At 47.3% G+C, this 26,986-nt stretch overlaps 2 protein-coding genes across 8 annotated transcripts in view; one reads left to right on the forward strand and one right to left on the reverse strand.

Annotated features, from left to right (window-relative positions):
* Nucleotides 1–14,644, forward strand: part of LOC139411591 (BTB/POZ domain-containing protein kctd15) — a 29,538-nt gene extending 14,894 nt beyond the window's left edge. For all 5 annotated transcript variants that reach the window (XM_071158149.1, XM_071158148.1, XM_071158147.1 and 2 more), the window contains exons 4-5: nucleotides 750–1,055; nucleotides 14,255–14,644. In XM_071158149.1, the coding sequence (XP_071014250.1) occupies nucleotides 750–1,055; nucleotides 14,255–14,413 (465 nt within the window). In that variant the 3' untranslated portion in view covers nucleotides 14,414–14,644. The remainder of the gene's footprint in view (nucleotides 1–749; nucleotides 1,056–14,254) is intronic.
* Nucleotides 14,645–19,347: 4,703 nt separating this feature from the next.
* Nucleotides 19,348–26,986, reverse strand: part of LOC139411592 (transcription initiation factor TFIID subunit 4-like) — a 116,026-nt gene continuing 108,387 nt past the window's right edge. For 2 of the 3 annotated variants that reach the window (XM_071158152.1, XM_071158150.1), the window contains 2 exons: nucleotides 22,425–22,591; nucleotides 20,140–20,745 (listed from right to left, as the gene is read on the reverse strand). In XM_071158152.1, the coding sequence (XP_071014253.1) occupies nucleotides 20,721–20,745; nucleotides 22,425–22,591 (192 nt within the window). In that variant the 3' untranslated portion in view covers nucleotides 20,140–20,720. Of the gene's footprint in view, nucleotides 22,592–26,986 lie in introns of all 3 variants that reach the window. The other variant, XM_071158151.1, reaches the window with a different exon arrangement.

The raw sequence follows: 26,986 nt of genomic DNA on the forward strand, positions 1-26,986 counted from the left end.
CAATAGCCTTTCCTCCTCAGTCTTCCTGGTATTTTCTATGGTAGTGTTGAACGATGGTGCCATCTGGTCTTGTGGGAAATTAGAGGCAAGAGCGCAGGGGCAAATGGCCCCCAGCAAGCACAGCCCAGGGGAGGAGGCAGCTAGGCAATCTGCTGCAGCTAGACTGTCTGCACATAGGAATGTACCATCCCATCCCACATCACTGCAGCCTGGGCTCGCTGAGCCTCGCCTCACCGACACAGGCCTCTATAGAGTAGAGCTCAATACAACATGCTAGAGGATTACTCAGCCCTATCACCAGCTACTGTTGGAGTAGAGAGTGACTGGCTGATTGCAGCTACAGTATGACCATGGTTAGCATGGTAATAAAAAACAATACAGGCCTTTCTTGTAAACAACTGGAGACTGATCTGGTTTACCAGTGAATCATTCTTCAATCTGAGATATTTGAATGTTCAATGTGGGCCTAACTGAGATCATTTGTAACCAGGAAATACCATGAGATGAATATGAGGGACTGACGATTTTTTCGTAGTGGCTTAGGAGAATTTACACAGCAGGTTAGGAGAATTAACATAGCAGGTTAGGAGACTGAGGTTAAGGTTAGGAAAAGGGTTAGGGTTAGCAAAAATGCTCTCCTAACTTGCTAAGAAAATTACTTTGTATCGAAGTGCCGTGAAAAGGACAAAGAGGCATGAAATTACTTGGATTTGAGTGTTTATGCATGTTTCCTATCCTGTCCCATCCAGGAGTTCCACCTGCTGTACGAGGAGGCTCGGTACTACCAGCTGTCCCCCATGATTAAGGAGCTGGAGCGTTGGAAGCAGGAGAGGGAGCAGCGCAGGACGGCCCAGCCCTGTGACTGCCTGGTGGTGCGGGTGACGCCTGACCTAGGTGAGAGGATCGCCCTTAGCGGGGAGAAGGTGCTCATCGAGGAGATCTTCCCCGAGACTGGAGACGTCATGTGCAACTCGGTGAACGCCGGCTGGAACCAGGACCCCACACACGTCATCCGCTTCCCCCTCAACGGCTACTGCAGGCTCAACTCTGTCCAGGTAGATAACGTTTTGTCTGTGCATGAATGTCGGCAGCTGTCTTTAATCATCACTATAAGTTTTTTTCTCCTGAGGATGTAAACCCCAGAGAGCCTCTGTGACTTCTGTTTTCCTATAGTCTTGAGGGAGCAGGGTTTAAAGTGGGTATAATGGTGTATCACGTTTTACAGGTGTGAAGTTGGCTGTTGACTGTTCTAAAGTCATCACTGGTGATCTATAGGACAAGGACTCCACTTTGAAATGTCCATGTAAAGGCATGTGACATGATTTGTAGCCTGCGTGTAGCCACAGACAAGATGCCTGTTCTGTAGCAACAAGCCCTCATCATAACTCACATGGGATAATAGTTACTCTGATGTGATTTAGAGTGGATTTGTTTAAGATGTTCGGAGATAGTGACACATTTTTTCAGCCACTTGTAGGCGTATGTCACAGCAATAATATTCATCTTCCTCTCAGAAAGCACTCTTCCCTCTCCAAGGTTTGAATGAGGCTTTAAGGAGCAGAGCAGCCTCTCACCACAGGTCTGTGGTATCATCAACACCTCATTGCCAATAGCCATACAGATCAACACATAGAGGAGCCTCGCCCAGCATGCCCCACACTACCCCCAACACGCCAGGCAGGCGTTCTGCTCTGACACCTCCACCGCCCTCCTGCCAATGTGAGAGACCACCTCCGGGGCTGCTGCCTAGCTGCCTGAGCAGCGGGACAAAGCCTGTCTCCTCTCCACTGTCTGCCTGCGCTGCGGCCATGTTTTCTTCGCACAAAAAATGAGAGGGGTGAAAAAAAATGATATGCATAATTTACATTTGACTCCTTTTCAAGACACAGCTCCTCTTTTTAAAAAGACTCCAATATAACACCGCCCGGGGAGATTGAAATACACGTATTGCATTTTTTAATACCATACTTACAATTTCTCAAACAGCCTAAACCGGTTTATACTTCTTTTATAGATTTTTAAATGGCTTGCAATATAATTAATTGGCCGCATCAACTAACACAACATTTTCTCACTATGTTTACCGCCGAGTTTGGTCTCAGTGTGCGCCGTACAGCTGTCTCAAATGGACTGGGAAGGATCCCTCCTATTTTAGTTTTCATTATCAGGCCTTTCCCACAGACTGTGGAGCTGAGGTGAAACCAACCCACAGACTCACTGTCTCTCTGTTGAGCTGAGGTGAAACAAACCCACAGACTCACTGTCTCTCTGTTGAGCTGAGGAGAAACAAACCCACAGACTCACTGTCTCTCTGTTGAGCTGAGGTGAAACAAACCCACAGACTCACTGTCTCTCTGTTGAGCTGAGGTGAAACCAACCCACAGACTCACTGTCTCTCTGTTGAGCTGAGGTGAAACAAACCCACAGACTCACTGTCTCTCTGTTGAGCTGAGGTGAAACAAACCCACAGACTCACTGTCTCTCTGTTGAGCTGAGGTGAAACAAACCCACAGACTCACTGTCTCTCTGTTGAGCTGAGGTGAAACAAACCCACAGACTCACTGTCTCTCTGTTGAGCTGAGGTGAAACAAACCCACAGACTCACTGTCTCTCTGTTGAGCTGAGGTGAAACAAACCCACAGACTCACTGTCTCTCTGTTGAGCTGAGGAGAAACAAACCCACAGACTCACTGTCTCTCTGTTGAGCTGAGGTGAAACCAACCCACAGACTCACTGTCTCTCTGTTGAGCTGAGGTGAAACCAACCCACAGACTCACTGTCTCTCTGTTGAGCTGAGGAGAAACAAACCCACAGACTCACTGTCTCTCTGTTGAGCTGAGGTGAAACAAACCCACAGACTCACTGTCTCTCTGTTGAGCTGAGGTGAAACAAACCCACAGACTCACTGTCTCTCTGTTGAGCTGAGGTGAAACCAACCCACAGACTCACTGTCTCTCTGTTGAGCTGAGGTGAAATAAACCCACAGACTCACTGTCTCTCTGTTGAGCTGAGGTGAAACAAACCCACAGACTCACTGTCTCTCTGTTGAGCTGAGGAGAAACAAACCCACAGACTCACTGTCTCTCTGTTGAGCTGAGGTGAAACAAACCCACAGACTCACTGTCTCTCTGTTGAGCTGAGGTGAAACAAACCCACAGACTCACTGTCTCTCTGTTGAGCTGAGGTGAAACCAACCCACAGACTCATTGTCTCTCTGTTGAGCTGAGGTGAAACAAACCCACAGACTCACTGTCTCTCTGTTGAGCTGAGGAGAAACAAACCCACAGACTCACTGTCTCTCTGTTGAGCTGAGGTGAAACCAACCCACAGACTCACTGTCTCTCTGTTGAGCTGAGGAGAAACAAACCCACAGACTCACTGTCTCTCTGTTGAGCTGAGGTGAAACAAACCCACAGACTCACTGTCTCTCTGTTGAGCTGAGGAGAAACAAACCCACAGACTCACTGTCTCTCTGTTGAGCTGAGTTGAAACCAACCCCATTATTCAGTGTCTGCATCCCAAATGGCACCATATGCCCTACATAGTGGGGAATATGGCACCTTATATAGGGAATAGGGTGTAATTTGGGACTCAGACAGCATGTGAATGACTTGGCGCTGGCAGAAACGGGAGCCTGCCTTCTCTTCAGGGTTACCTGTTTGTGATGTTTGTGTTAGTGAATGAGGGACACAGTGGGGCTCTAAAGGGCTTTGGCTCAACGTATAGCCTTTGCCCGGGTGGGGAGGCGTTGTTCGCGGCAGGGCTCTTTCTCTCTCTGTGCTGGCCTCTTTAAGACAAACACACACACACACGCACGCACGCACGCACGCACGCACACACACACACACACACACACACACACACAAGCACACAAGCACACTGCAGTTAGGTTTGCAGTTAGGCTCATTGAGCTGCTGTAGGTGAGGGGAACAGAGAGCAGATGGAGGTGTTTTCTGGTGTAAGGGGAGATTTTTCTAAAGAACTTCCTCATCCTGTCCTGTGTCATTGTTGCGTGAAGGTATGAGAAGGTTATGAGAATAATCCTCATCTTACCTGGCCAGACAATGTGCCTGTAATTTGATTACAGTCCTGGACCCCGACCCAAGGGAATGCAACCACACCCTGCCCACAGAGAAAGAGATGGAAAATAGTGTTGGGAACTTGTGTATTTCCATGTTGCACTGGTTTGGATTCTTTAGTCTCTTCAGTCATCTGCTGCCCTTAGTTACAGCATTTCTCTTCCAATACAAGGGCAGGTACATTCATTATAATTAATCACCAATAAGATTTTGGGAGGCTTACTAACTCATTCTGTCTGAGAAATCGTTCTTGCCAACTCCAACCTAAGAGAAAACCTATAAACAACCCCACCTTGGTGAGTGAACGATTCATTCCTCCAGTCATGAAGGAGTTTAAGGGGAATAATGCAAACCACCTGTGATGTAGAGCCATGGGAAAAAAGGACTGGGACGCTTAAGAGGGAAAACATTTAGCTAAAGAGCCACAGAGGTGTACACACGCACGCACGCACGCACGCACGCACGCACGCACGCACGCACGCACACACACACACACACACACACACACACACACACACACACACACACACACACACACACACACACACACACACACACACACACACACACACACACACACACACACACACACACACACACACACACACAGTCCCGAAGCAGGAGCCGGCCGGTACCCACCTCCGTACATCACAGTGATGGAGCACTGTGATCAAGCCAGACGCAATCCTTCCTTCATCACCCTGACAGCAACACTACTCTGAGACGGCCCCTGTCCTTCCTGTCCCCTCACTGCCAGGGCTGCCAGGGCCGGGGACATTACATGGCCCAGCCACTCTTTCTGACACGCCATGTCACATAGCCAGCCTATCAATCCATACGGGGTCAGCTAGTAACAGGGAGAACATGGCTCTGCCCTGCCACCACCACCTCCATCACCACCACCCCTACCATCACCACCTCCATCACCACCACCCTCACCCTTCTGAAAAAAAACACAGAGCACATGATAAAGTTAGCTACCAACACTATTTCTGGCCCTCCTGTGTCAAAGCTTTACTACAAACTTATATTGTGAACTTTTCTCTGAGACAAGGCAGCAGTTGTCCCCCCTAGAAATGGAACACTTTAGTGTGATCAGACAACCACTTTCTAGTAGGACTTTTGATGCTTGTGATGAAGTGGACAATGAAGATGAGGTAGAAACAACGTTTTAATGGCCATTTATAGTTAAACAAAGTAGGACTCCCTCCGTGCAACACCACATTACTCTGAGTCTGCTCTACCTGTCACTCACACCCAGCCCTACATCCTGACAACTGGAGACTTAGACCCCCAGTCCTACGTCCTGACGACTGGAGACTTAGACCCCCAGCCCTACATCCTGACAACTGGAGACTGAGACCCCCAGTCCTACATCCTGACAACTGGAGACTGAGACCCCCAGCCCTACATCCTGACAACTGGAGACTGAGACCCCCAGTCCTACATCCTGACAACTGGAGACTGAGACCCCCAGTCCTACATCCTGACAACTGGAGACTGAGACCCCCAGTCCTACGTCCTGACAACTGGAGAAAGCGACCCCCAGGCCTACGTCCTGACAACTGGAGACTGAGACCCCCAGCCCTACATCCTGACAACTGGAGACTGAGACCCCCAGTCTTACGTCCTGACAACTGGAGAAAGCGACCCCCAGGCCTACGTCCTGACAACTGGAGACATAGACACCCAGCCCTACGTCCTGACAACTGGAGACTGAGACCCCCAGCCCTACGTCCTGACAGCTGGAGACTTAGACCCCCAACCCTACATCCTGACAACTGGAGACATAGACCCCCAGTCCTACATCCTGACAACTGGAGACATAGACACCCAGCCCTACGTCCTGACAACTGGAGACATAGACACCCAGCCCTACGTCCTGACAACTGGAGACTTAGACCCCCAGTCCTACGTCCTGACAACTGGAGACATAGACACCCAGCCCTACGTCTTGACAACTGGAGACTTAGATCCCCAGCCCTACGTCCTGACAACTGGAGACATAGACACCCAGCCCTACGTCCTGACAACTGGAGACTGAGACCCCCAGCCCTACGTCCTGACAGCTGGAGACTTAGACCCCCAACCCTACATCCTGACAACTGGAGACATAGACACCCAGCCTTACGTCCTGACAACTGGAGACATAGACACCCAGCCCTACGTCCTGACAACTGGAGACATAGACACCCAGCCCTACGTCTTGACAACTGGAGACTTAGACCCCCAGCCCTACGTCCTGACAACTGGAGACATAGACACCCAGCCCTACGTCCTGACAACTGGAAACTGAGACCCCCAGCCCTACGTCCTGACAGCTGGAGACTTAGACCCCCAACCCTACATCCTGACAACTGGAGACATAGACACCCAGCCCTACGTCCTGACAACTGGAGACATAGACACCCAGCCCTACGTCCTGACAACTGGAGACATAGACACCCAGCCCTACGTCCTGACAACTGGAGACTTAGACCCCCAGTCCTACGTCCTGACAACTGGAGACATAGACACCCAGCCCTACGTCTTGACAACTGGAGACTTAGACCCCCAGCCCTACGTCCTGACAACTGGAGACATAGACACCCAGCCCTACGTCTTGACAACTGGAGACATAGACACCCAGCCCTACGTCCTGACAACTGGAGACATAGACACCCAGCCCTACGTCCTGACAACTGGAGACTTAGACCCCCAGTCCTACGTCCTGACAACTGGAGACATAGACACCCAGCCCTACGTCCTGACAACTGGAGACATAGACACCCAGCCCTACGTCCTAACAACTGGAGACTTAGACACCCAGCCCTACGTCCAGACAACTGGAGACTTAGACCCCCAGCCCTACGCCCTGACAACTGGAGACTGAGACCCCCAGTCCTACATCCTGACAACTGAAGACTTAGACCCCCAGCCCTACATCCTGACAACTGAAGACTTAGACCCCCAGCCCTACGTCCTGACAGCTGGAGACTGAGACCCCCAGCCCTACGTCCTGACAACTGGAGACTGAGACCCCCAGCCCTACATCCTGACAACTGGAGACTGAGACCCCCAGCCCTACATCCTGACAACTGGAGACTTAGACCCCCAGTCCTACATCCTGACAACTGGAGACTTAGTCCCCCAGTCCTACGTCCTGACAACTGGAGACTTAGACCCCCAGCCATACGTCCTGACAACTGGAGACTGAGACCCCCAGCCCTACATCCTGACAACTGGAGACTGAGACCCCCAGTCCTACATCCTGACAACTGGAGACTTAGTCCCCCAGTCCTACATCCTGACAACTGGAGACTTAGACCCCCAGTCCTACGTCCTGACAACTGGAGACATAGACACCCAGCCCTACGTCCTGACAACTGGAGACATAGACACCCAGCCCTACATCCTGACAACTGGAGACTTAGACCCCCAGTCCTACGTCCTGACAACTGGAGACATAGACACCCAGCCCTACGTCTTGACAACTGGAGACTTAGACCCCCAGCCCTACGTCCTGACAACTGGAGACATAGACACCCAGCCCTACGTCTTGACAACTGGAGACATAGACACCCAGCCCTACGTCCTGACAACTGGAGACATAGACACCCAGCCCTACGTCCTGACAACTGGAGACTTAGACCCCCAGTCCTACGTCCTGACAACTGGAGACATAGACACCCAGCCCTACGTCCTGACAACTGGAGACATAGACACCCAGCCCTACGTCCTAACAACTGGAGACTTAGACACCCAGCCCTACGTCCAGACAACTGGAGACTTAGACCCCCAGCCCTACGCCCTGACAACTGGAGACTGAGACCCCCAGTCCTACATTCTGACAACTGAAGACTTAGACCCCCAGCCCTACATCCTGACAACTGAAGACTTAGACCCCCAGCCCTACGTCCTGACAGCTGGAGACTGAGACCCCCAGCCCTACGTCCTGACAACTGGAGACTGAGACCCCCAGCCCTACATCCTGACAACTGGAGACTGAGACCCCCAGCCCTACATCCTGACAACTGGAGACTTAGACCCCCAGTCCTACATCCTGACAACTGGAGACTTAGTCCCCCAGTCCTACGTCCTGACAACTGGAGACTTAGACCCCCAGCCATACGTCCTGACAACTGGAGACTGAGACCCCCAGCCCTACATCCTGACAACTGGAGACTGAGACCCCCAGTCCTACATCCTGACAACTGGAGACTTAGTCCCCCAGTCCTACATCCTGACAACTGGAGACTTAGACCCCCAGTCCTACGTCCTGACAACTGGAGACTTAGACCCCCAGCCCTACATCCTGACAACTGGAGACTTAGAGCCCCAGTCCTACGTCCTGACAACTGGAGACTGAGACCCCCATCCCTACGTCCTGACAACTGGAGACTTAGACCCCCAGCCCTACATCCTGACAACCGGAGACTTAGACCCCCAGTCCTACGTCCTGACAGCTCGCGACTTAGACCCCCAGCCCTACGTCCTGACAACCGGAGAGTTAGACCCCCAGTCCTACATCCTGACAACTGGAGACTTAGACCCCCAGTCCTACGTCCTGACAACTGGAGACTTAGACCCCCAGCCCTACATCCTGACAACCGGAGACTTAGACCCCCAGTCCTACGTCCTGACAGCTCGCGACTTAGACCCCCAGCCCTACATCCTGACAACTGGAGACTTAGACCCCCAGCCCTACGTCCTGACAACCGGAGACTTAGACCCCCAGTCCTACGTCCTGACAACTGGAGACTTAGACCCCCAGTCCTACATCCTGACAACTGGAGACTTAGACCCCCAGCCCTACATCCTGACAACCGGAGACTTAGACCCCCAGTCCTACATCCTGACAACTGAAGACTTAGACCCCCAGCCCTACATCCTGACAACTGGAGACTGAGACCCCCAGTCCTACATCCTGACAACTGGAGACTTAGTCCCCCAGTCCTACATCCTGACAACTGGAGACTTAGACCCCCAGTCCTACGTCCTGACAACTGGAGACTTAGACCCCCAGCCCTACATCCTGACAACTGGAGACTTAGAGCCCCAGTCCTACGTCCTGACAACTGGAGACTGAGACCCCCATCCCTACGTCCTGACAACTGGAGACTTAGTACCCCAGTTCTACGTCCTGACAGCTGGAGACTTAGACCCCCAGTCCTACGTCCTGACAGCTGGAGACTTAGACCCCCAGTCCTACGTCCTGACAACTGGAGACTTAGACCCCCAGTCCTACGTCCTGACAGCTGGAGACTGAGACCCCCAGTCCTACGTCCTGACAGCTGGAGACTTAGCGCCCCCAGCCCTACGTCCTGACAACTGGAGACTTAGACCCCCAGTCCTACGTCCTGACAACTGGAGACTTAGACCCCCAGCCCTACATCCTGACAACCGGAGACTTAGACCCCCAGTCCTACATCCTGACAACTGAAGACTTAGACCCCCAGCCCTACATCCTGACAACTGGAGACTTAGACCCCCAGCCCTACATCCTGACAACCGGAGACTTAGACCCCCAGTCCTACGTCCTGACAGCTGGAGACTTAGACCCCCAGCCCTACGTCCTGACAACCGGAGACTTAGACCCCCAGTCCTACATCCTGACAACTGGAGACTTAGACCCCCAGCCCTACATCCTGACAACTGGAGACTTAGACCCCCAGCCCTACGTCCTGACAACCGGAGACTTAGACCCCCAGTCCTACGTCCTGACAACTGGAGACTTAGACCCCCAGTCCTACATCCTGACAACTGGAGACTTAGACCCCCAGCCCTACATCCTGACAACCGGAGACTTAGACCCCCAGTCCTACATCCTGACAACTGAAGACTTAGACCCCCAGCCCTACATCCTGACAACTGGAGACTTAGACCCCCAGCCCTACGTCCTGACAACCGGAGACTTAGACCCCCAGTCCTACGTCCTGACAACTGGAGACTTAGACCCCCAGCCCTACATCCTGACAGCCGGAGACTTAGACCCCCAGTCCTACGTCCTGACAACTGAAGACTTAGACCCCCAGTCCTACGTCCTGACAACTGGAGACTTAGACCCCCAGCCCTACATCCTGACAACTGGAGACTTAGACCCCCAGTCCTACGTCCTGACAACTGGAGACTGAGACCCCCAGTCCTACGTCCTGACAACTGGAGACTTAGACCCCCAGCCCTACATCCTGACAACTGGAGACTTAGACCCCCAGCCCTACGTCCTGACAACCGGAGACTTAGACCCCCAGTCCTACGTCCTGACAACTGGAGACTTAGACCCCCAGCCCTACATCCTGACAGCCGGAGACTTAGACCCCCAGTCCTACGTCCTGACAACTGAAGACTTAGACCCCCAGTCCTACGTCCTGACAACTGGAGACTTAGACCCCCAGCCCTACATCCTGACAACTGGAGACTTAGACCCCCAGTCCTACGTCCTGACAACTGGAGACTGAGACCCCCAGTCCTACGTCCTGACAACTGGAGACTGAGACCCCCAGCCCTACATCCTGACAACTGGAGACTGAGACCCCCAGCCCTACATCCTGACAACTGGAGACTGAGACCCCCAGTCCTACGTCCTGACAACTGGAGACTTAGACGAGTGCTGCACAGGCATCTCTAGCCCCTCTGGAGATGTGTGTGTTTGTGTGTGTATGCACGTTCGTGTGCCTGCATTCCTGCGTTTGTGTGTTAACTCCAGTGTTTGTGTGTGAACTCCGGTATGTGTGTGTGTGTGTGCACTCCGGTGGCCATCAATATTACATCACGCTCTGTTTCCAGCCATGAGGCTCATCCACTTTGATTCCTGCCTCACCGGCTTCTCTTACTGCGTTCTGTTCCGTTATGATGCTGGGAGGTTAGTGGAGCGAGCTTGATACGTATCCCCTGCTCATCCCCATGGCGACCCTAGGTTTGAGTGGCAGCGCTGTGATGTCCCTGTATGCTGTACAGGGGGGTGGGGGTTGAATGTGACAGTGGCTGATCCCTCTGCAGCCAAGTCAACCCTGCAACAGTGAGAATAGATTAGTATGCTACAGTAGGCTACGTTTATGAAGGAGCACAGGGGATGAAGTGAGGCAATGCTTCTGTTCACATTCTGAGCTTCAAACATAGATAAAAAGCGGAACAGAAAGTGCTGAAACAATGGAAGAAGTTAAGAAACTATGCAACTTTCAGAAACCACTGTAACTCCTGGGCAATGAGTTTTGGGTTCTGTGAAAGAGCCAATACCTTATTTACAGCAAGAAGGGTTAAAGACACTTGAACATTGGTACATTTGGCATTTTGAATCAAAGATCTATGTACATGTGTTGAAATTCAATATGAAATGTTGAGGTTAAATTCAATATATTTACAGTGTGATAATGCCTCATTATCAAAATGTTTTAATTAAGAGTATCTTTATTGATCAACTCTTCTCTCCTTTGTGACTGAATGCGTCGCTTAACGTGACAGTCTCACATATGTACAAAAAATTAAAAAAAAATGTAAAAAAATATGGGGTGAAAATGCAATGTGATGCAATGATCAAAGCAGGGAGTGTAATGTAATTTCCATAATCGTTACTCCTCTCCATCGTCTGTCGTGGATTTGGGGAGCGTTTGTTTAATGCTTCGGCAGGTCTCTTAATTAGTGCCTCTCTTAAGTTCACCATCAGCTGTCTGCCGCCTCTCTTTCCCACAAATTACTGACTCCGTCATCGTCACAGAGCTCCGGAGGGGAGGGGAGGAGAAGAGAGAGGGAGAGGGGGTAGTTATCGTTATTGGAGTTAGTTAGGTGCAAGAATAAAAATGCTGCTGGCCCACATTTAATCTCAGCTTGTGTCCCATATGGCACCCTGGCCAGAATGCTATAGGCCCTGGTCAAAAGTAATGCACTACATAGGAATAGGGTATAATTTGGGACGCACTCTCTGCCTTGTTTTTGCATCAGGGCAGGGGGGGAAGCAGGGCGAGGTGGTAGGGGGTGTTTAAACTAGCCATTAATAGTTGAGCAGGCCTGTTTAACAAGTCCTATTGGTCTGTGTGATCTGTGAATTCCTCAGCAGGCATCCTAACCCCCAGACTGAGGAGGCTGAGTGGCTCAACCACCAAGACTAATTGTCCCGCTTTAGCCCTCCAATGGGGCCACCACTCTCGCAATTAGAGAGGCCACTCTCACTTGTGTGTGTGTGTATGTGTGTGTGTGCGAGTGTGTGTTTATATGGAGCAACAGGCGAAACACATGTATTTTGCGTGATCTTCGTCTCTGGCTTTATATCTGGCAATATACGGAGAGAGAGGCTAGCCCTGAGCAAGACCTTTCATTTCCATACGCTGCAACACTCCATTAAAGGAACTGGGGAATAAATAAATACACAGCACTCCACACATTGGGATTCAGAGATACTCCCTCTCCTAAAAAACCCAGAAGGATTACAGGAGATGTAAAAAATCTGAGCCTCACTAACATGCCTCCATCCCTCTCACATCTCAGTTTTTTCCTTCCAGCTCCATTATTTAGTCGCGGGCATATTCCCCCTCTTCCTCATTCACCATGTGTCCCTCACAGCTCTTCACAGCTCCCCATAGCCTCTAACAGCTCCTAACAGCCTCTCACAGCTCCTCACAGCTCCTAACTGCCTCTCACAGCTCCTCACAGCTCCTCACAGCCTCTCACAGCTCCTCACAGCCTCTCACAGCTCCTCACAGCCTCTCACAGCTCCTCACAGCCTCTCACAGCTCCTCACAGCTCATCACAGCCTCTCACAGCTCCTCACAGCTCCTAACAGCCTCTCACAGCTCCTCACAGCCCCTCACAGCTCCTCACAGCCTCTCACAGCTCCTCACAGCTTCTTACAGCCTCTCACATCTCAGTTTTTTCCTTCCAGCTCCATTATTTAGTCGCGGGCATATTCCCCCTCTTCCTCATTCACCATGTGTCCCTCACAGCTCTTCACAGCTCCCCATAGCCTCTAACAGCTCCTAACAGCCTCTCACAGCTCCTCACAGCTCCTAACTGCCTCGCACAGCTCCTCACAGCTCCTCACAGCCTCTCACAGCTCCTCACAGCCTCTCACAGCTCCTCACAGCCTCTCACAGCTCCTCACAGCCTCTCACAGCTCCTCACAGCTCATCACAGCCTCTCACAGCTCCTCACAGCTCCTAACAGCCTCTCACAGCTCCTCACAGCCCCTCACAGCTCCTCACAGCCTCTCACAGCTCCTCACAGCTTCTTACAGCCTCTCACAGCTCCTCACAGCTCCTAACAGTCTCTCACAGCCCCTCACAGCTCCTCACAGCTCCTAACAGCCTCTCACAGCTCCTCACAGCTCCTCGCAGCTCCTAACAGCCTCTCACAGCTACTCACAGCTCCTAACAGGCTCTCACAGCCCCTCACAGGCCCTAACAGCCTCTCACAGCTCCTCACAGCTCCTTGCAGCTCCTAACAGCCTCTCACAGCCCCTCACAGGCCCTAACAGCCTCTCACAGCTCCTCACAGCTCCTCGCAGCTCCTAACAGCCTCTCACAGCTCCTCACAGCTCCTCACAGCCTCTCACAGCTCCTCGCAGCTCCTAACAGCCTCTCACAGCTCCTCACAGCTCCTCACAGCCCCTCACAGCTCCTCACAGCCCCTCACAGCTCCTCACAGCCTCTCACAGCCCCTCACAGCTCCCAGTATCTTACAGGCCTCAGCATCACTCCTCAACCCCTACTGCTCATTACTCCAATTAGGAGCCCTAGTTATCTCTCCATATACTGAACTAAAGCCAGCTCCCTCCAAACACACCTAACTAACTCTCTCTAATACACACCCAACACCCTCCATCTCTTTGAGCTCGTGCCCTCATATCATCATCAGCAGATCCTTCAACACCACCCACCACCAAGAATATTAGAGACAGTATGATGTCCGACCGCCCCTCCGGCACATATCCATCTATGTGATTGGGTTAGTGACATGTGCTCTGTATACGTGACTCATCACCAGTAAATGTGCTTTGATTGATGAGGAGGTGGTGGGTGGACATGGTCATTATTATTGATAAGTCTGTGTTAACCCTTTGGGAGTTTTTCCTGGCCACTGTGCTTCTACTTGTTCTTTCGGGTCTAGGCTGGGTTACTGCAAAGCATTTTGTGGCTGCTAATGTACAAAGGGCTTTATGAATAGATTTGATTGATTAAACCTCTGTTGTTGCTCTGTCCCTGCAGGTTCTAGAGCGTCTGTTCCAGAAGGGTTTCAGCGTGGCAGCGTCCTGCGGCGGCGGGGTGGACTCCTCCCAGTTCAGCGAGTACGTGCTGTGCCGTGAGGACCGGCGGAGTATGTCCATGAACACCCCCATCAGGATAAAACAGGAGCCCCTGGACTAGAGAAGCTCTAGGAGAGGAGAGGGACTAGCCACGAGGGGCTCCTCACCCCCCTACTGGACAGAACAGAACAAACCCAAACCCTAATATCCCTCCACCTCACACCACAAAAACCAACCCAGCAAGAAACACCTAAGTATTAGCAGATGTCTGATAACGTTGCCAGCTCTGAGGAACTCAGTGCTCTAAGGGGAATGTAGTATAAACACAAAAAAGCAAAGAAAGAAAACAAAAGGATTTGATTCTGTTTACTAATAACACCCAAAGGAATATAGGACTATGATGATGAACAGAAAGACTGAAACAGCAGCTCCATCTCTTGAACCATTTAAGCACCGTGACCAATCTCTTTTTCCTCCAGTTGTAAGGCTCTCTGACCCCTTGTGAAGAGGTGTCCTGACCTCAGTGAGGAGCACGGCCCCCTTGCCCTCAGTGCAGCGCATGGCGGTGTGTCGTCCAGTCCCGTACGTGTCTGTGTGAGGCCCATGTGTTGTGTGCGCCGTCCAGTGCAGCTGAGTGGGGACAAGACATGTGCTATTTAGGGAGGCCTGGCCTGACAAGAGACAGGGCTGACAGAGAGGAAGAGGAGGAAGTGACAGCCATCCAGCCCACATTGCTCTTATAGCCAGCAACCAGGCCTCGCAGCCAAGGGAGGTCCGATTGATTGTCTTTCTTATTTTCATTGTTGTTTATAAAGTACAACTTTTTTCTCTGTTTTCTTTGCTGTTTTATCACAACATGGTGTAAACAATTATTAATAGGATTGTTTTATGTTTTTTCCCCCTCCTATATGAAGGATGTATGAGCGTTGTATTCAGTCAGTAGGTTTGAAAGCTTGAGAGAATGAGAAAGAGAGACAGAGAGAGAGACAGAGACAGAAAGAGAGAGAGAGAAAGAGAGAAAGAGAGAGAGACAGAGAGAGAGAGAGAGAGCGAGAGAGAGAGAGACAGAGGGAGAGACAGAGAGAGAGAGAGAGAGACAGAGAGAGAGAGTGAGAGAGAGAGAGAGAGAAAGAGAGACAGAGAGAGAGAGACAGAGACAGAGACAGAGAGAGAGAGAGACTTGGCAGTGGCTATAGAAACACTATTATGTCTGGAGGCTACGTGGCTAAAGCAGCAGTCTGGCTGGTAATGCATTCAGAGCTGGAGAAGGTCTCATTGTTTAAATGGGGCTGCAAGGGAACCTGGCTATTTCTACATCTTTCAGAGGAAACATTTGTAGCATGCATAAAATGTGCATTGGCTTTGTCACAATTAGCTGTCAAACATATCTTAAATCAAATAAGATTAACAATGTGACAGTACATATATTTATTAAAAAGTTAAAAGTCAAAAGGTAAAATGATCTGCAATGTGAAATGAGAAAATCTGAATGAAATTGTATATGAAGGCTCTGAATGTGTTGCTGGTTGTGGAATGCCAGAATGTTCCTAACTTGACAAGGAACATGTGAACTGAGGTAGATCAGTGTATCTCCATGATTGTGATGAGATGTACTCTAAATGCTTGATAACTTTGTTTGCACTTATAACACATCATCTACAAAACATCCTCCACCCCAAATAAGTTCTTAGTATACGTCCTGATGACCAGCGCCAAATCAACCCACACATTATCTCATTGTGTTTATAGTAATTAGCACATATTAATATGTTGAGAGAGCCCAATGTAAGTAATAGCAAACTTCGGTGATAAAGCTAAGTTGCCTATTTGATTATTGTACAAAGTTTAAAATTCATTTTTTAATAATTGTTTATTTGACACAATTATCACTATGATTATTCAAAACAATTTTATAGGAACAAACACAGTACAAATAGTCTGACAATTGAAAGAATACTTTACGTTCAATCATGTTTGTCTTGCTGACTGTCTGTCATTTCATTTCTAAGGCAGGATTATTTCAATCACTCTTCACATGTCTGCAGCAGCATAACCTAAAATGAACTGTAAGCTGAGCATCAGAGCATTGTTTACAGAGAAAAAGAGTGGGAGGCACTTACTCTATCCTGCTGTGATTCCATGGTTTGATTCTCTACATTTGTGGATCAAAGAGAGAAACAAGAAAGAAAGAGTATAAAGTTGTCATACTTTATATCTGTGTAACTGTGTTTCATCCATTCCAAAATAATAGATCAAAAAGAGGCCCATTCTGATCTTGGTTCAGCACCGGCTTGTTAATGAGTTTGTTTTGAAACCTTCTATGGTGGGTGTTTCACTAATTACAATTACAAAAATCTTATTTCAAATGGGATGGTAGTCTAATTTGTAATGAACCAACTCTCCTCTTGGTCCTAGTGTCCAGTGTCCTCTCTGTGGATGTCCACTGATTAAACAAGCCCCAGGACTTCTTCAGTCTTCCGTTTTTAAAGATGGTCAGGGTTAGTTAGTTAGTTTAGCTCCAAGAAGTCCAGAAGGCAGCACAGACCTCCTGGGGGGCCTCCCTCCCAATCAGGATCCTCTTTGTTCTGACCTGCTACTGTCCTGGGCCCTTGTATCCAGTTGCCTCAAAGGGAATGGCCAACCAGGCCTTTCATGTTGCTGAGGGATGTGGGGCTTCAGAGCCCAGCGGGTCCCCCGGTCTCCCATACACTCCCAGCTCCTCAGCAATGCCAGTAGAGACAAGGGTTGTGCCCCCCACTGCGTCATCACATTCCCAGACCATTCTGTACAGAGCACCCTCCTAACGTTACCCCCATGGCTCACAGGACCGCACCGCACCAGACCAAACAAACATTCCCTCCCTACTTTATCTCTAGATTCAACTTTACATCTGAAGGGAACCGGCTCAGTTCTCAATGGTTCTGAATAGTTACAGTATGTGGCAGCATTTAGCTCACCTTCATCAGTTCACTTCCCTGTTGATACAAGAGTAAAGCAACTCAACAAAACCTCTTACAGGTGGCAGGTTCTCACAGATACCTCATTACATTACTGGGCCATCTCCTCTAACATATTGTATGTTTTCACACATACTCTCAGAAAAAAAAAGTGCTGTGCAGCACCATTTGTCCCTGTAGGAGAACCCCCTGAAAGTTGGCTCCAGATAGAACCATTTTGGGTTCCAAATTGAACCTGTGTTCCAGGTGCTATTAAAGCGTGCTATTTTGAACCAGATCTTAAATGGTTCTATCTGGAACCTTTTTTTCAGAGGGTTCCCCTACAGGGACACATGGTGCCACATAGCACTCTTTTTTTCTGAGAGTGTACCATTTTCTTTTAGTAATTTGTGGTCAGTAAGACCATAATTAACAAGAAGTCCTACCACCTTCTCTGTGTGGTGTGTCCACACAGTCCAGAGACCGGAGGGCAGTTGTACAGTTGTTTGTATATTAAATTGTTATCAGGACTCTGGATTTTACTGAGCCCTCAACCGTCTTATTAAAAAAGAGACCTATAAGTCCTCTCATTTACTACCAAACAAAAATAATGAAAATAATTTCCAATTTGCAAGCATTATGTTGTGTACATATGGATTAAACACATTTCAAAAGTGTATACTTAAGGTACAAAATGTATATTATTGAAACTGTTTTAATAATTAGACTGTGATATTAAAGGACATGTGTCCACTTACAGTGTGTCCATTTCATTTTTCTTGCATATTTGCGATAATAAAAGGATGTACTGTATATTTTCTGCCTCGTTCCTGTCCTTTGTGTCATTTCTTGGATAATAGGGCGTTTCTTTCCTCCTTTCATCTGCACTAACACTGTCTCTTTCAAGAGGGAAAATACAGTACACATCATGCAGTTACATGTAAAACAGATCTCTTGTGGTTTCTTAGGTGGTCATGAACTTTTTCAGTTTGACCTGAAGTGAACTCTCAATATACTATAATCCCCCAGAAAAATGTGTCAGACCCTGCACAAACATATCTCTGCAGATCACCCGTTTAGTCCATGCATGGGTAAAGTAGAGGGCGTTAGGGGTTAAATGAAGATCAGCAGTCTGAGGGGCCAAAGGGACTTTAAAATGGTTCTGCTACTGCATCTGGACAATAAAAACCAGATTCTGCTCCCAAATCCCTGCATCTGGACAATAAACACCAGAATCTGCTCCCAAATCCCTGCATCTGGACAACAAACACCAGAATCTGCTCCCAAATCCCTGCATCTGGACAACAAACACCAGAATCTGCTCCCAAATCCCTGCATCTGGACAACAAACACCAGAATCTGCTCCCAAATCCCTGCATCTGGACAACACACACCAGAATCTGCTCCCAAATCCCTGCATCTGGACAACAAACACCAGAATCTGCTCCCAAATCCCTGCATCTGGACAACAAACACCAGAATCTGCTCCCAAATCCCTGGGTTTTGCACCGAGTTAAACGTTTTGGTCTTTTCAAAATGCTGCTGCTTAATTAGCAGTAGAATCCAGAGGGGACTTCTTCTTGGTCTCTAACACTGGTACTTAACTCAATTTGTACTTAGCATGTGTAATGCTAGTAAATGGATATGAAGTTGTACTTAGCATGTGTAATGCTAGTAAATGGATATGAAGTTGTACTTAGCATGTGTAATGCTAGTAAATGGATATGAAGTTGTACTTAGCATGTGTAATGCTAGTAAATGGATATGAAGTTGGTTTCATTAGTCAATTTCAGTTTGGGTACAACTAACTGTCTTGTAAAAACATCACTGTTGATTTTGTGGTTAGATTTAAATCATTAAGAGAAACTGATTACTATGCGTAGCTAACATACTAACCTGTTATATAGTACAGTAATTACAACACTTAAGCTACAGCTACACAATTTAAGTACAGTACTTTAATAAAGCTGTACTACCAAATCCAGCTGCTCTGCAAAACTACAGAACTGTACTGTATGGTATCAAGTGTAACTAAACATATTACAGATGGATATGGATATTATGGATATTCAAATAAATTGTACTCAAATCACAAAAGTCTGTGTCTGCTTAGTTTAGTAAACAGTTTATTTATTCCTTTACAAAATAGGTACAAATACAGAAGTATGTTTTTCACACAAACAGGAAATGTTCAGGATATGTACAGAGTTTACCAAAAATAACATAGTCCTAATAAACACATGGTCCTGTAAACAATATTTACAAATTATCCATACATTAAAACATCTTCCAACTGGGTACATCAGTAATCCTTATATTTTGGCTAAAAAGCTGAAGTAGTAGAAATGTTCTCCTGTTAATTTATCAGAAATCATACAAATAATTATTAAAATATTAATAACCACTGAACAAATCGGTATTTTTGTGCTTTTAAACTTACATTTTTTCAACTATAAGTACTTGTGAGATAAAATTGCATTGCCTAAAATGTGGCAAATGAAATGCCAATGAAAAAAGAACTCAAAAGAAAAATATATAAATAGTTCAAAAATAAGTTTCCCTTTCAACACCAACTGACAATACTGTTTGATGTTTCCCTTTCAACACCAACTGACAATACTGTTTGATGTTTCCCTTTCAACACCAACTGACAATACTGTTTGATGTTTCCCTTTCAACACCAACTGACAATACTGTTTGATGTTTCCCTTTCAACACCAACTGACAATACTGTTTGATGTTTCCCTTTCAACACCAACTGACAATACTGTTTGATGTTTCCCTTTCAACACCAACTGACAATACTGTTTGATGTTTCCCTTTCAACACCAACTGACAATACTGTTTGATGTTTCCCTTTCAACACCAACTGACAATACTGTTTGATGTTTCCCTTTCAACACCAACTGACAATACTGTTTGATGCTTAAGAGACAGGAACTATTTCTTTCTATACATTAGTAACACAGCGTTCTGTTTTTTTTCTCATTGTATAAGTAATAAAAAAACGGTATATAATAGTGCTGTTAGAAAGAACTTCAATGAACATTAATTTCAAATGTTGCCCATTCAACAAATAAATGACAAAGCGACACAAGACAAGCTGCATAGAGGCTAGGCTATTCAAAACCAACCAATAAGAGAAAGGCCATGTTAATAAGAGGATGGTCAGAAACAGGTGACAACACTGAGGCCTTGCAGAGTTGGACCCTAATGACAAGGATCTATAGCTACTGACAGAGAGGCAGTCGCCTCCCACCTCTCGTTCTAGAGAGAACATAAAAACATACAACTCTAAAAACATTGCAATGTCAATATTAGGCTTAAAGGAAGAATTCTCAAAACTGTACTTCAACAACTGTCCAGCTGCTCACACGTCTGATATGTGTTGTTAATAGTCTTGAAGTGAAACAGAGGAAACCCTAAGATGGGAGCTGCTTGTCGAACGACCATACTGCACTCTGGGCGTCTGCTGAGGGTATGGACCTGGCTTCACAGAATAGGTTCTTCAGACAACCTAAAGTATTGTGGAAATGGCCAACATCTAAATTCTACTGGGACATCTAGAAAAAAATAATCTCTCCATAAATTTGGGTACAGAGAGAGACTACTGTGCCTTGCCCAATGAGGGTGACTGGCCAGAATCCACCATATTGGTGGACTGTGGTAACTCTGACCATTGTTAGATTATTGACCTGTTGGATTGGATAAGACTATCTGCATTGTATTGAAATAAAGTTTATAAAGTGAAAGAATACAAAGAATACAATTTGCTTATTGACAGTTAAATGTTACCTTTCAGGTATTTTACATTTGTTCATGTTTTTTAAGTGTACTGTATGTAAATGATAAAGTATTTTTGTCTGTAATGTCTTTTTCGTTTTATGTCGGACCCCAGGTAGACTAGCTGTCGTCATGGTGTCAGCTAATGGGGATCCAAAAAAAATAACATTCTAATCATAACAAATTTCAATGCACATGATTTTACAGAATATCTCAGTACTGAGTCATTAACATTACATGTGGTAAAAATATCATACATGCTGTTCAAAAGTATTCAAAATGACTATTTACATTTAAAGAGCTCAATTTCTGTTCTGCTGTAATCCATTTTCTGAAGATAAACTTTCCAAAAAGCTGCTCGGATAAGTTTCTGGTATAAAGAATCAGACCACTCTATGACTTGTTAGTTTTGTGTGACCATATTCACTGAACTTTCTTCAACAAATACATTCTAGAGAATATTGTAGACTGTATTAAGTTCAGAATAGGATTCTTTTAAAGAAAATCACTTTGAGATGGTTCATTGAGTATTTCGCCTGGGACATCAAATTTACAACTGACATGGAAAAAGTACTGGCTCAGGTCCTTAGACACAAAACCCCATTTCTCCTTAAAAACCCAGTCCCAATAATACCCAAGGAGTTTGCATCACCATGGCCTTAAATTCAACACTCTAAATACATAAACACTGAGTGTACAAAACATTAAGGACACCTGCTCTTTCCATGACATAGACTGAAAAGGAGACTGCAGGTGAAAGCTATGATCCCTTATTGATGTCACCTGTTAAATCCACTTGAATCAGTTTAGATGAAGGGGAGGAGACAGGTTAAAGAAGGATTTCTGAGACATGGATTGCATACGTGTGCCATTCAGAGGGTGAATGATCAAGACAAAATATTTAAGTGCCTTTGAATGGGGTATGGCAGTAGATGCCAGACGCAGCGGTTTGTGTCAAGAACTGCAACACTGCTGGGTTTTTCACGCTCAACAGTTTCCCGTGTGTATCAAGAATGGTCCACCACCCAAAGGACATCCAGCCAACTTGACAACTGTGGGAAGCATTGGAGTCAACATGGGCCAGCATCCCTGTCGAACACTTTCGACACCTTGTAGAGTCAATGCCCCTACGAACTGAGGCTGTTCTGGGGGCAAAAGGCAAAAGGGAAATATTAGGAAGGTGTTCTTAATGTTTGGTACTCAGTGTATTTATCATGAAGCTAAAACAGATAAAGACACATACAATATATTTTTGTGAGTTTTTTCTCTCGCCTTTATATCAAAAGGTACGTTAATATCAACATCACAACAGACACTGAGCTGAAACATCTGACCCGATTGAAGGCACGTTGCAGGGGTAGAAGGAGATGGTAAGGAAGAGAGAGGAGGGTGCTGGGAGGGAGAGGGTGTTACTTGAGCAGAGCCCGGTAGAGCAGAAGTGAGTGGGCTGTCTCTCTCTCCTGCTCCATGTAGAAGATGAAGTCCCTGAGATTGACGCGGGTGATGCGTTGACGTTGCCGCTGTGACGACGTGGAGGGGGAGGAGGCGGCGCCCGGCGACCCCACCGAGCTGCCTGATACCTGGGGAGAGAGAGAGAGGACAGGAGAGAGTCCTGGGATAACATATCCATTTCAACATAATGTACACCAACATCATGAACATCATGTGCTCCAAGGCTGTAGGTGGCTGGTAAGAATTAAATAACCAATTCAAGTTCAAAATGTTTGAGTTTGCACTCAAACAGACAGAGAGACGAGACAGAGAGAAAAGACAGAGAGAAGAGACAGATAGAGGGGAAGGTAAAGTAAGTAAGGGACAACAGATCACTAACATCAATATCATCCAATCATGACAAGGCTTTCAATACTGTGAACGCCTTCACTCCTCTGTGTCTAAGTCACCCAACGTGTGTAGTCTGTAGTTTACATTACACCTTAGCCAAATACATTTAAACTCAGTTTTTCACAATTTCTAACATTTAATTCTAGTAAAAATTCCCTGTCTTAGGTCAGTTAGGATCACCACTTTATTTTAAGAATGTGAAATGTCAGAATAATAGTAGAGACAATTATTTGTTTCAGCACATTCCCAGTGGATCAGAAGTTTACATCCACTCAATTAGTATTTGGTAGCGTTGCCTTTAAATTGTTGAACTTGGGTCAAACACTTCAGGTAGCCTTCCACAAGCATCCCACAATAAGTTGGGTGAATTTTGGCCCATTCCTCCTGACAGAGCTGGTGTAACTGAGTCAGGTTTGTAGGCCTCCTCGCTCACACACACCTTTTCAGTTCTACCCACAAATGTTCTATAGGATGAGGTCAGGGCTTTGCGATGGCCACTCCAATACCTTGACTTTGTTGTCCTTAAGTCATTCTGCCACAACTTTGGAAGTATGTTTGGGGTCATTGTCCACTTGGAAGAACCATTTGCAACCAAGCTTTAACTTCCTGACTGATGTCTTGAGATGTTGCTTCTATTTTGTGAAGTGCACCAGTCCCTCCTGCAGCAAAACACCCCCACAACATGATGCTGCCACCCCCGTGCTTCACGGTTGGGATGGTGTTCTTCGGCTTGCAAACCTCCCCCTTTTTCCTCCAAACATAACAATGGTAATTATGGACAAACAGTTCAATTTTCGTTTCATATTTCCACAAAAAGTACAATCTTTGTCCCCATGTGCAGTTGCAAACCGTAGTCTGGCTTTTTATGGCGGTTTTGGAGCAGTGGCTTCTTCCTTGCTGAGCGGCCTTTCAAGTTATGTCGATATAGGACTTGTTTCACTGTGGATATAGATGCTTTTGTACCTGTTTCCTCCAGTATCTTCACAAGGTCATTTGCTGTTGTTCTGGGACTGATTTGCACTTTTCGCACCAAAGTACGTTCATCTCAAGCAGACAGAATGCGTCTCCTTCCTGAGCGGTATGACGGCTGCGTGGCCCCATGGTGTTTTTACTTGCGTACTATTGTTTGTACAGATGAACGTGGTACCTTCAGGCGTTTGGAAATTGCTCCCAAGGATGAACCAGACTTGTGGAAGTTTACAATTGTTATTCTGAGGTCTTGGCTGATTTCTTTTGATTTTCCCAAGTTGTCAAGCAAAGAGGCACTGAGTTTGAAGGTAGCCCTTGACATTCATCCACAGATACACCTCCAATTGACTCAAATTATGTCAATTAGCCTATCAGAAGCTTCTAATGCCATGACATAATTTTCTGGAATTTTCCAAGCTGTTTAAAGGCACAGTCAACTTTGTGTATGTAAACTTCTGACACACTGGAATTGTGATACAGTGAATTATTTAACGCGGCGACCCTCGCCACCGACCTCGGACTGGGGACCCAAGCCACGTGTCCCAAATGGACTGGAGATTCAGGGAGCACCGGACGGGTGGGAGATATCGGCAGCACCGGACGGGTGGGAGATTCCGGCAGCACCGGACGGGTGGGAGATTCCGGCAGCACCGGACGGGTGGGAGATTCCGGCAGCACCGGACGGGTGGGAGATTCCGGCAGCACCGGACGGGTGGGAGACTCCGGCAGCTCCGGAGTGAAGGGCGATTCTGGCAGCGCCGGCGTGACAGGCGATTCTGGCAGCTCCTGGCTAACGGACGGCTCTGGCAGCTCCTGGCTGACTGACGGCTCTGGCAGCTCCTGGCTGACTGGTGACTCTGTCAGCTCCTGGCTGACTGGCGGCTCTGGCAGCTCCTGGATGACTGGCGACTCTGGCAGCTCAGGACAGACGGGCGACTCTGGCAGCTCCTGGCTAACGGACGGCTCTGGCAGCTCCTGGCTGACTGACGGCTCTGGCAGCTCCTGGCTGACTGACGGCTCTGGCAGCTCCTGGCTGACAGGTGACTCTGTCAGCTCCTGGCTGACTGGCGGCTCTGGCAGCTCCTGGATGACTGGCGACTCTGGCAGCTCAGGACAGACGGGCGACTCTGGCAGCTCCTGGCTAACGGACGGCTCTGGCAGCTCCTGGCTGACTGACGGCTTTGGCAGCTCCTGGCTGACTGACGGCTCTTGCAGCTCCTGGCTGAGTTGGCGCAGGTCTCCTACCTGACTTCGCCACAGCGTGCCCCCCCCCCCAATACATTTTTGGGGCTGCCTCTCGGGCTTCCAGCCGCGCTGCCGTGCTGCCTCCTCATACCATGCCTCTCGGCTTTCGCTGCCTCACTCTCAGCCTTGGGACGGCGATATTCTCAAGGGTCCCTTTCCGTCCAGAATCTCCTCCCATGTGCAGGAGTCCTGAGATCGCTGCTGATGCCCGTTACCCCGCTGCCTGGTCCTTTGGTGGTGGGTGATTCTGTAACGTTCGTCTTCGTCCTCCCCTGACGAGGAGTAAGAAATGTCAGACCATTGCGCAGCGTGGTAATTGTTCATCCTATTAATAAACTGAACTGAACACTAAATACAAAGTAACAAAAGAGAACAAACGAAACAGCTCCGTCAGGTGCAACACACACTAAAGAGAAAATAATCACCTACAACTCAAAAGTGAAACCAGGATACCTAAATATGGTTCTCAATCAGGGACAACGATAAACAGCTGCCTCTGATTGAGAACCATACCAGGCCAAACACAGAAATCCCAAATCATAGAAAAAGCAACATAGACAACCGACCCAACTCACGCCCTGACCATACTAAAACAAAGACATAATAAAAGAACTAAGGTCAGAACGTGACAACAGGTGTAGACCTTACAGTGAAATGCTTACTTTACAAGCCCTTACTTCAGTTTAACAAAGTAAAACCCTCTTGTAGAGTAAGAGAACGAGATCAAAGCTGATTCACTAATAAAGTCCAGAACTTTAGGTGCATTCTAGTGTACAAAGAAATAATTTACAACATTACTTTGCACTTAAACTAGCAGGATGTGAAGATCATGAAAACAATCTTGATGTACTCAGACTGAGGGGGAAGACATTGTTCATATTTAATTGTCTTCATAGCTCTTTATATCGCCCTGGAAATGAACACATTTTATCTAGATAAACAAATCAGCTGACACAGATCTGAGCTGACTTTTCCATTCTGAAACTAACTCCTTGTTTGTATTCAATTCTATGCAAAGAAGCGGGAAAATTAAAATATAGAATGAGTGTATACAGAACCCTGATACAACCGTTTACATTTCCAAATGAAAAACATCAGGTAGCAAATCCACCAAAATACCCACTCAGCCACTGTAACCCAGTCAGAAAGAAATAAGACAGCCATTTCCGTTAGGAACTCCCCATAACACCCTCCCACATTGATTGCACCACTCTATAAACATACAGTTGTATAGACAGAGCCTAATTGCAAGCATATGAAAGGTATGGATTTACAGGACCCAAGACTACAGAGCAGTTGTACAAACTCACCCTATAGACGTTGTATACATGACAGTGGGGGACAGTGTAGTCTCTAGGGTGCGTCCCAAATAGAACCTCATTCCCTATAGAGTGCACTAAAGTATCCATAGGGCTCTGGTCAAAAGTTATTCCCTATAGAGTGCACTAAAGTATCCATAGGGCTCTGGTCAAAAGTTATTCCCTATAGAGGGCACTATAGCACTCTGGTCAAAAATGATTCCCTATAGAGTACGCTATAGTCCTCATAGGGCTCTGGTCAAAAGTTATTCCCTATAGAGTACACTATAGTGCTCATAGAGCTTAGGGCAAAAGTTGTTCCCTATAGAGTGCACTATAGTACTCATAGAGCTCTGGTCAAAAGTTATTCCCTATAGAGTGCACTATGGTACTCATAGAGCTCAGGTCAAAAGTTATTCCCTATAGAGTGCACTATGGTACTCATAGAGCTCAGGTCAAAAGTTATTCCCTATAGAGTGCACTATGGTACTCATAGAGCTCAGGTCATAAGTTATTCCCTATAGAGTGTACTATGGTACTCTGGTCAAAAGTTATTCCCTATAAAGTGCACTATGGTACTCTGGTCAAAAGTTATTCCCTATAGAGTGCACTATGGTGCTC

This window comes from Oncorhynchus clarkii, chromosome 6 (genome assembly GCF_045791955.1).
Source record: "Oncorhynchus clarkii lewisi isolate Uvic-CL-2024 chromosome 6, UVic_Ocla_1.0, whole genome shotgun sequence".
NCBI lineage: Eukaryota > Metazoa > Chordata > Actinopteri > Salmoniformes > Salmonidae > Oncorhynchus > Oncorhynchus clarkii.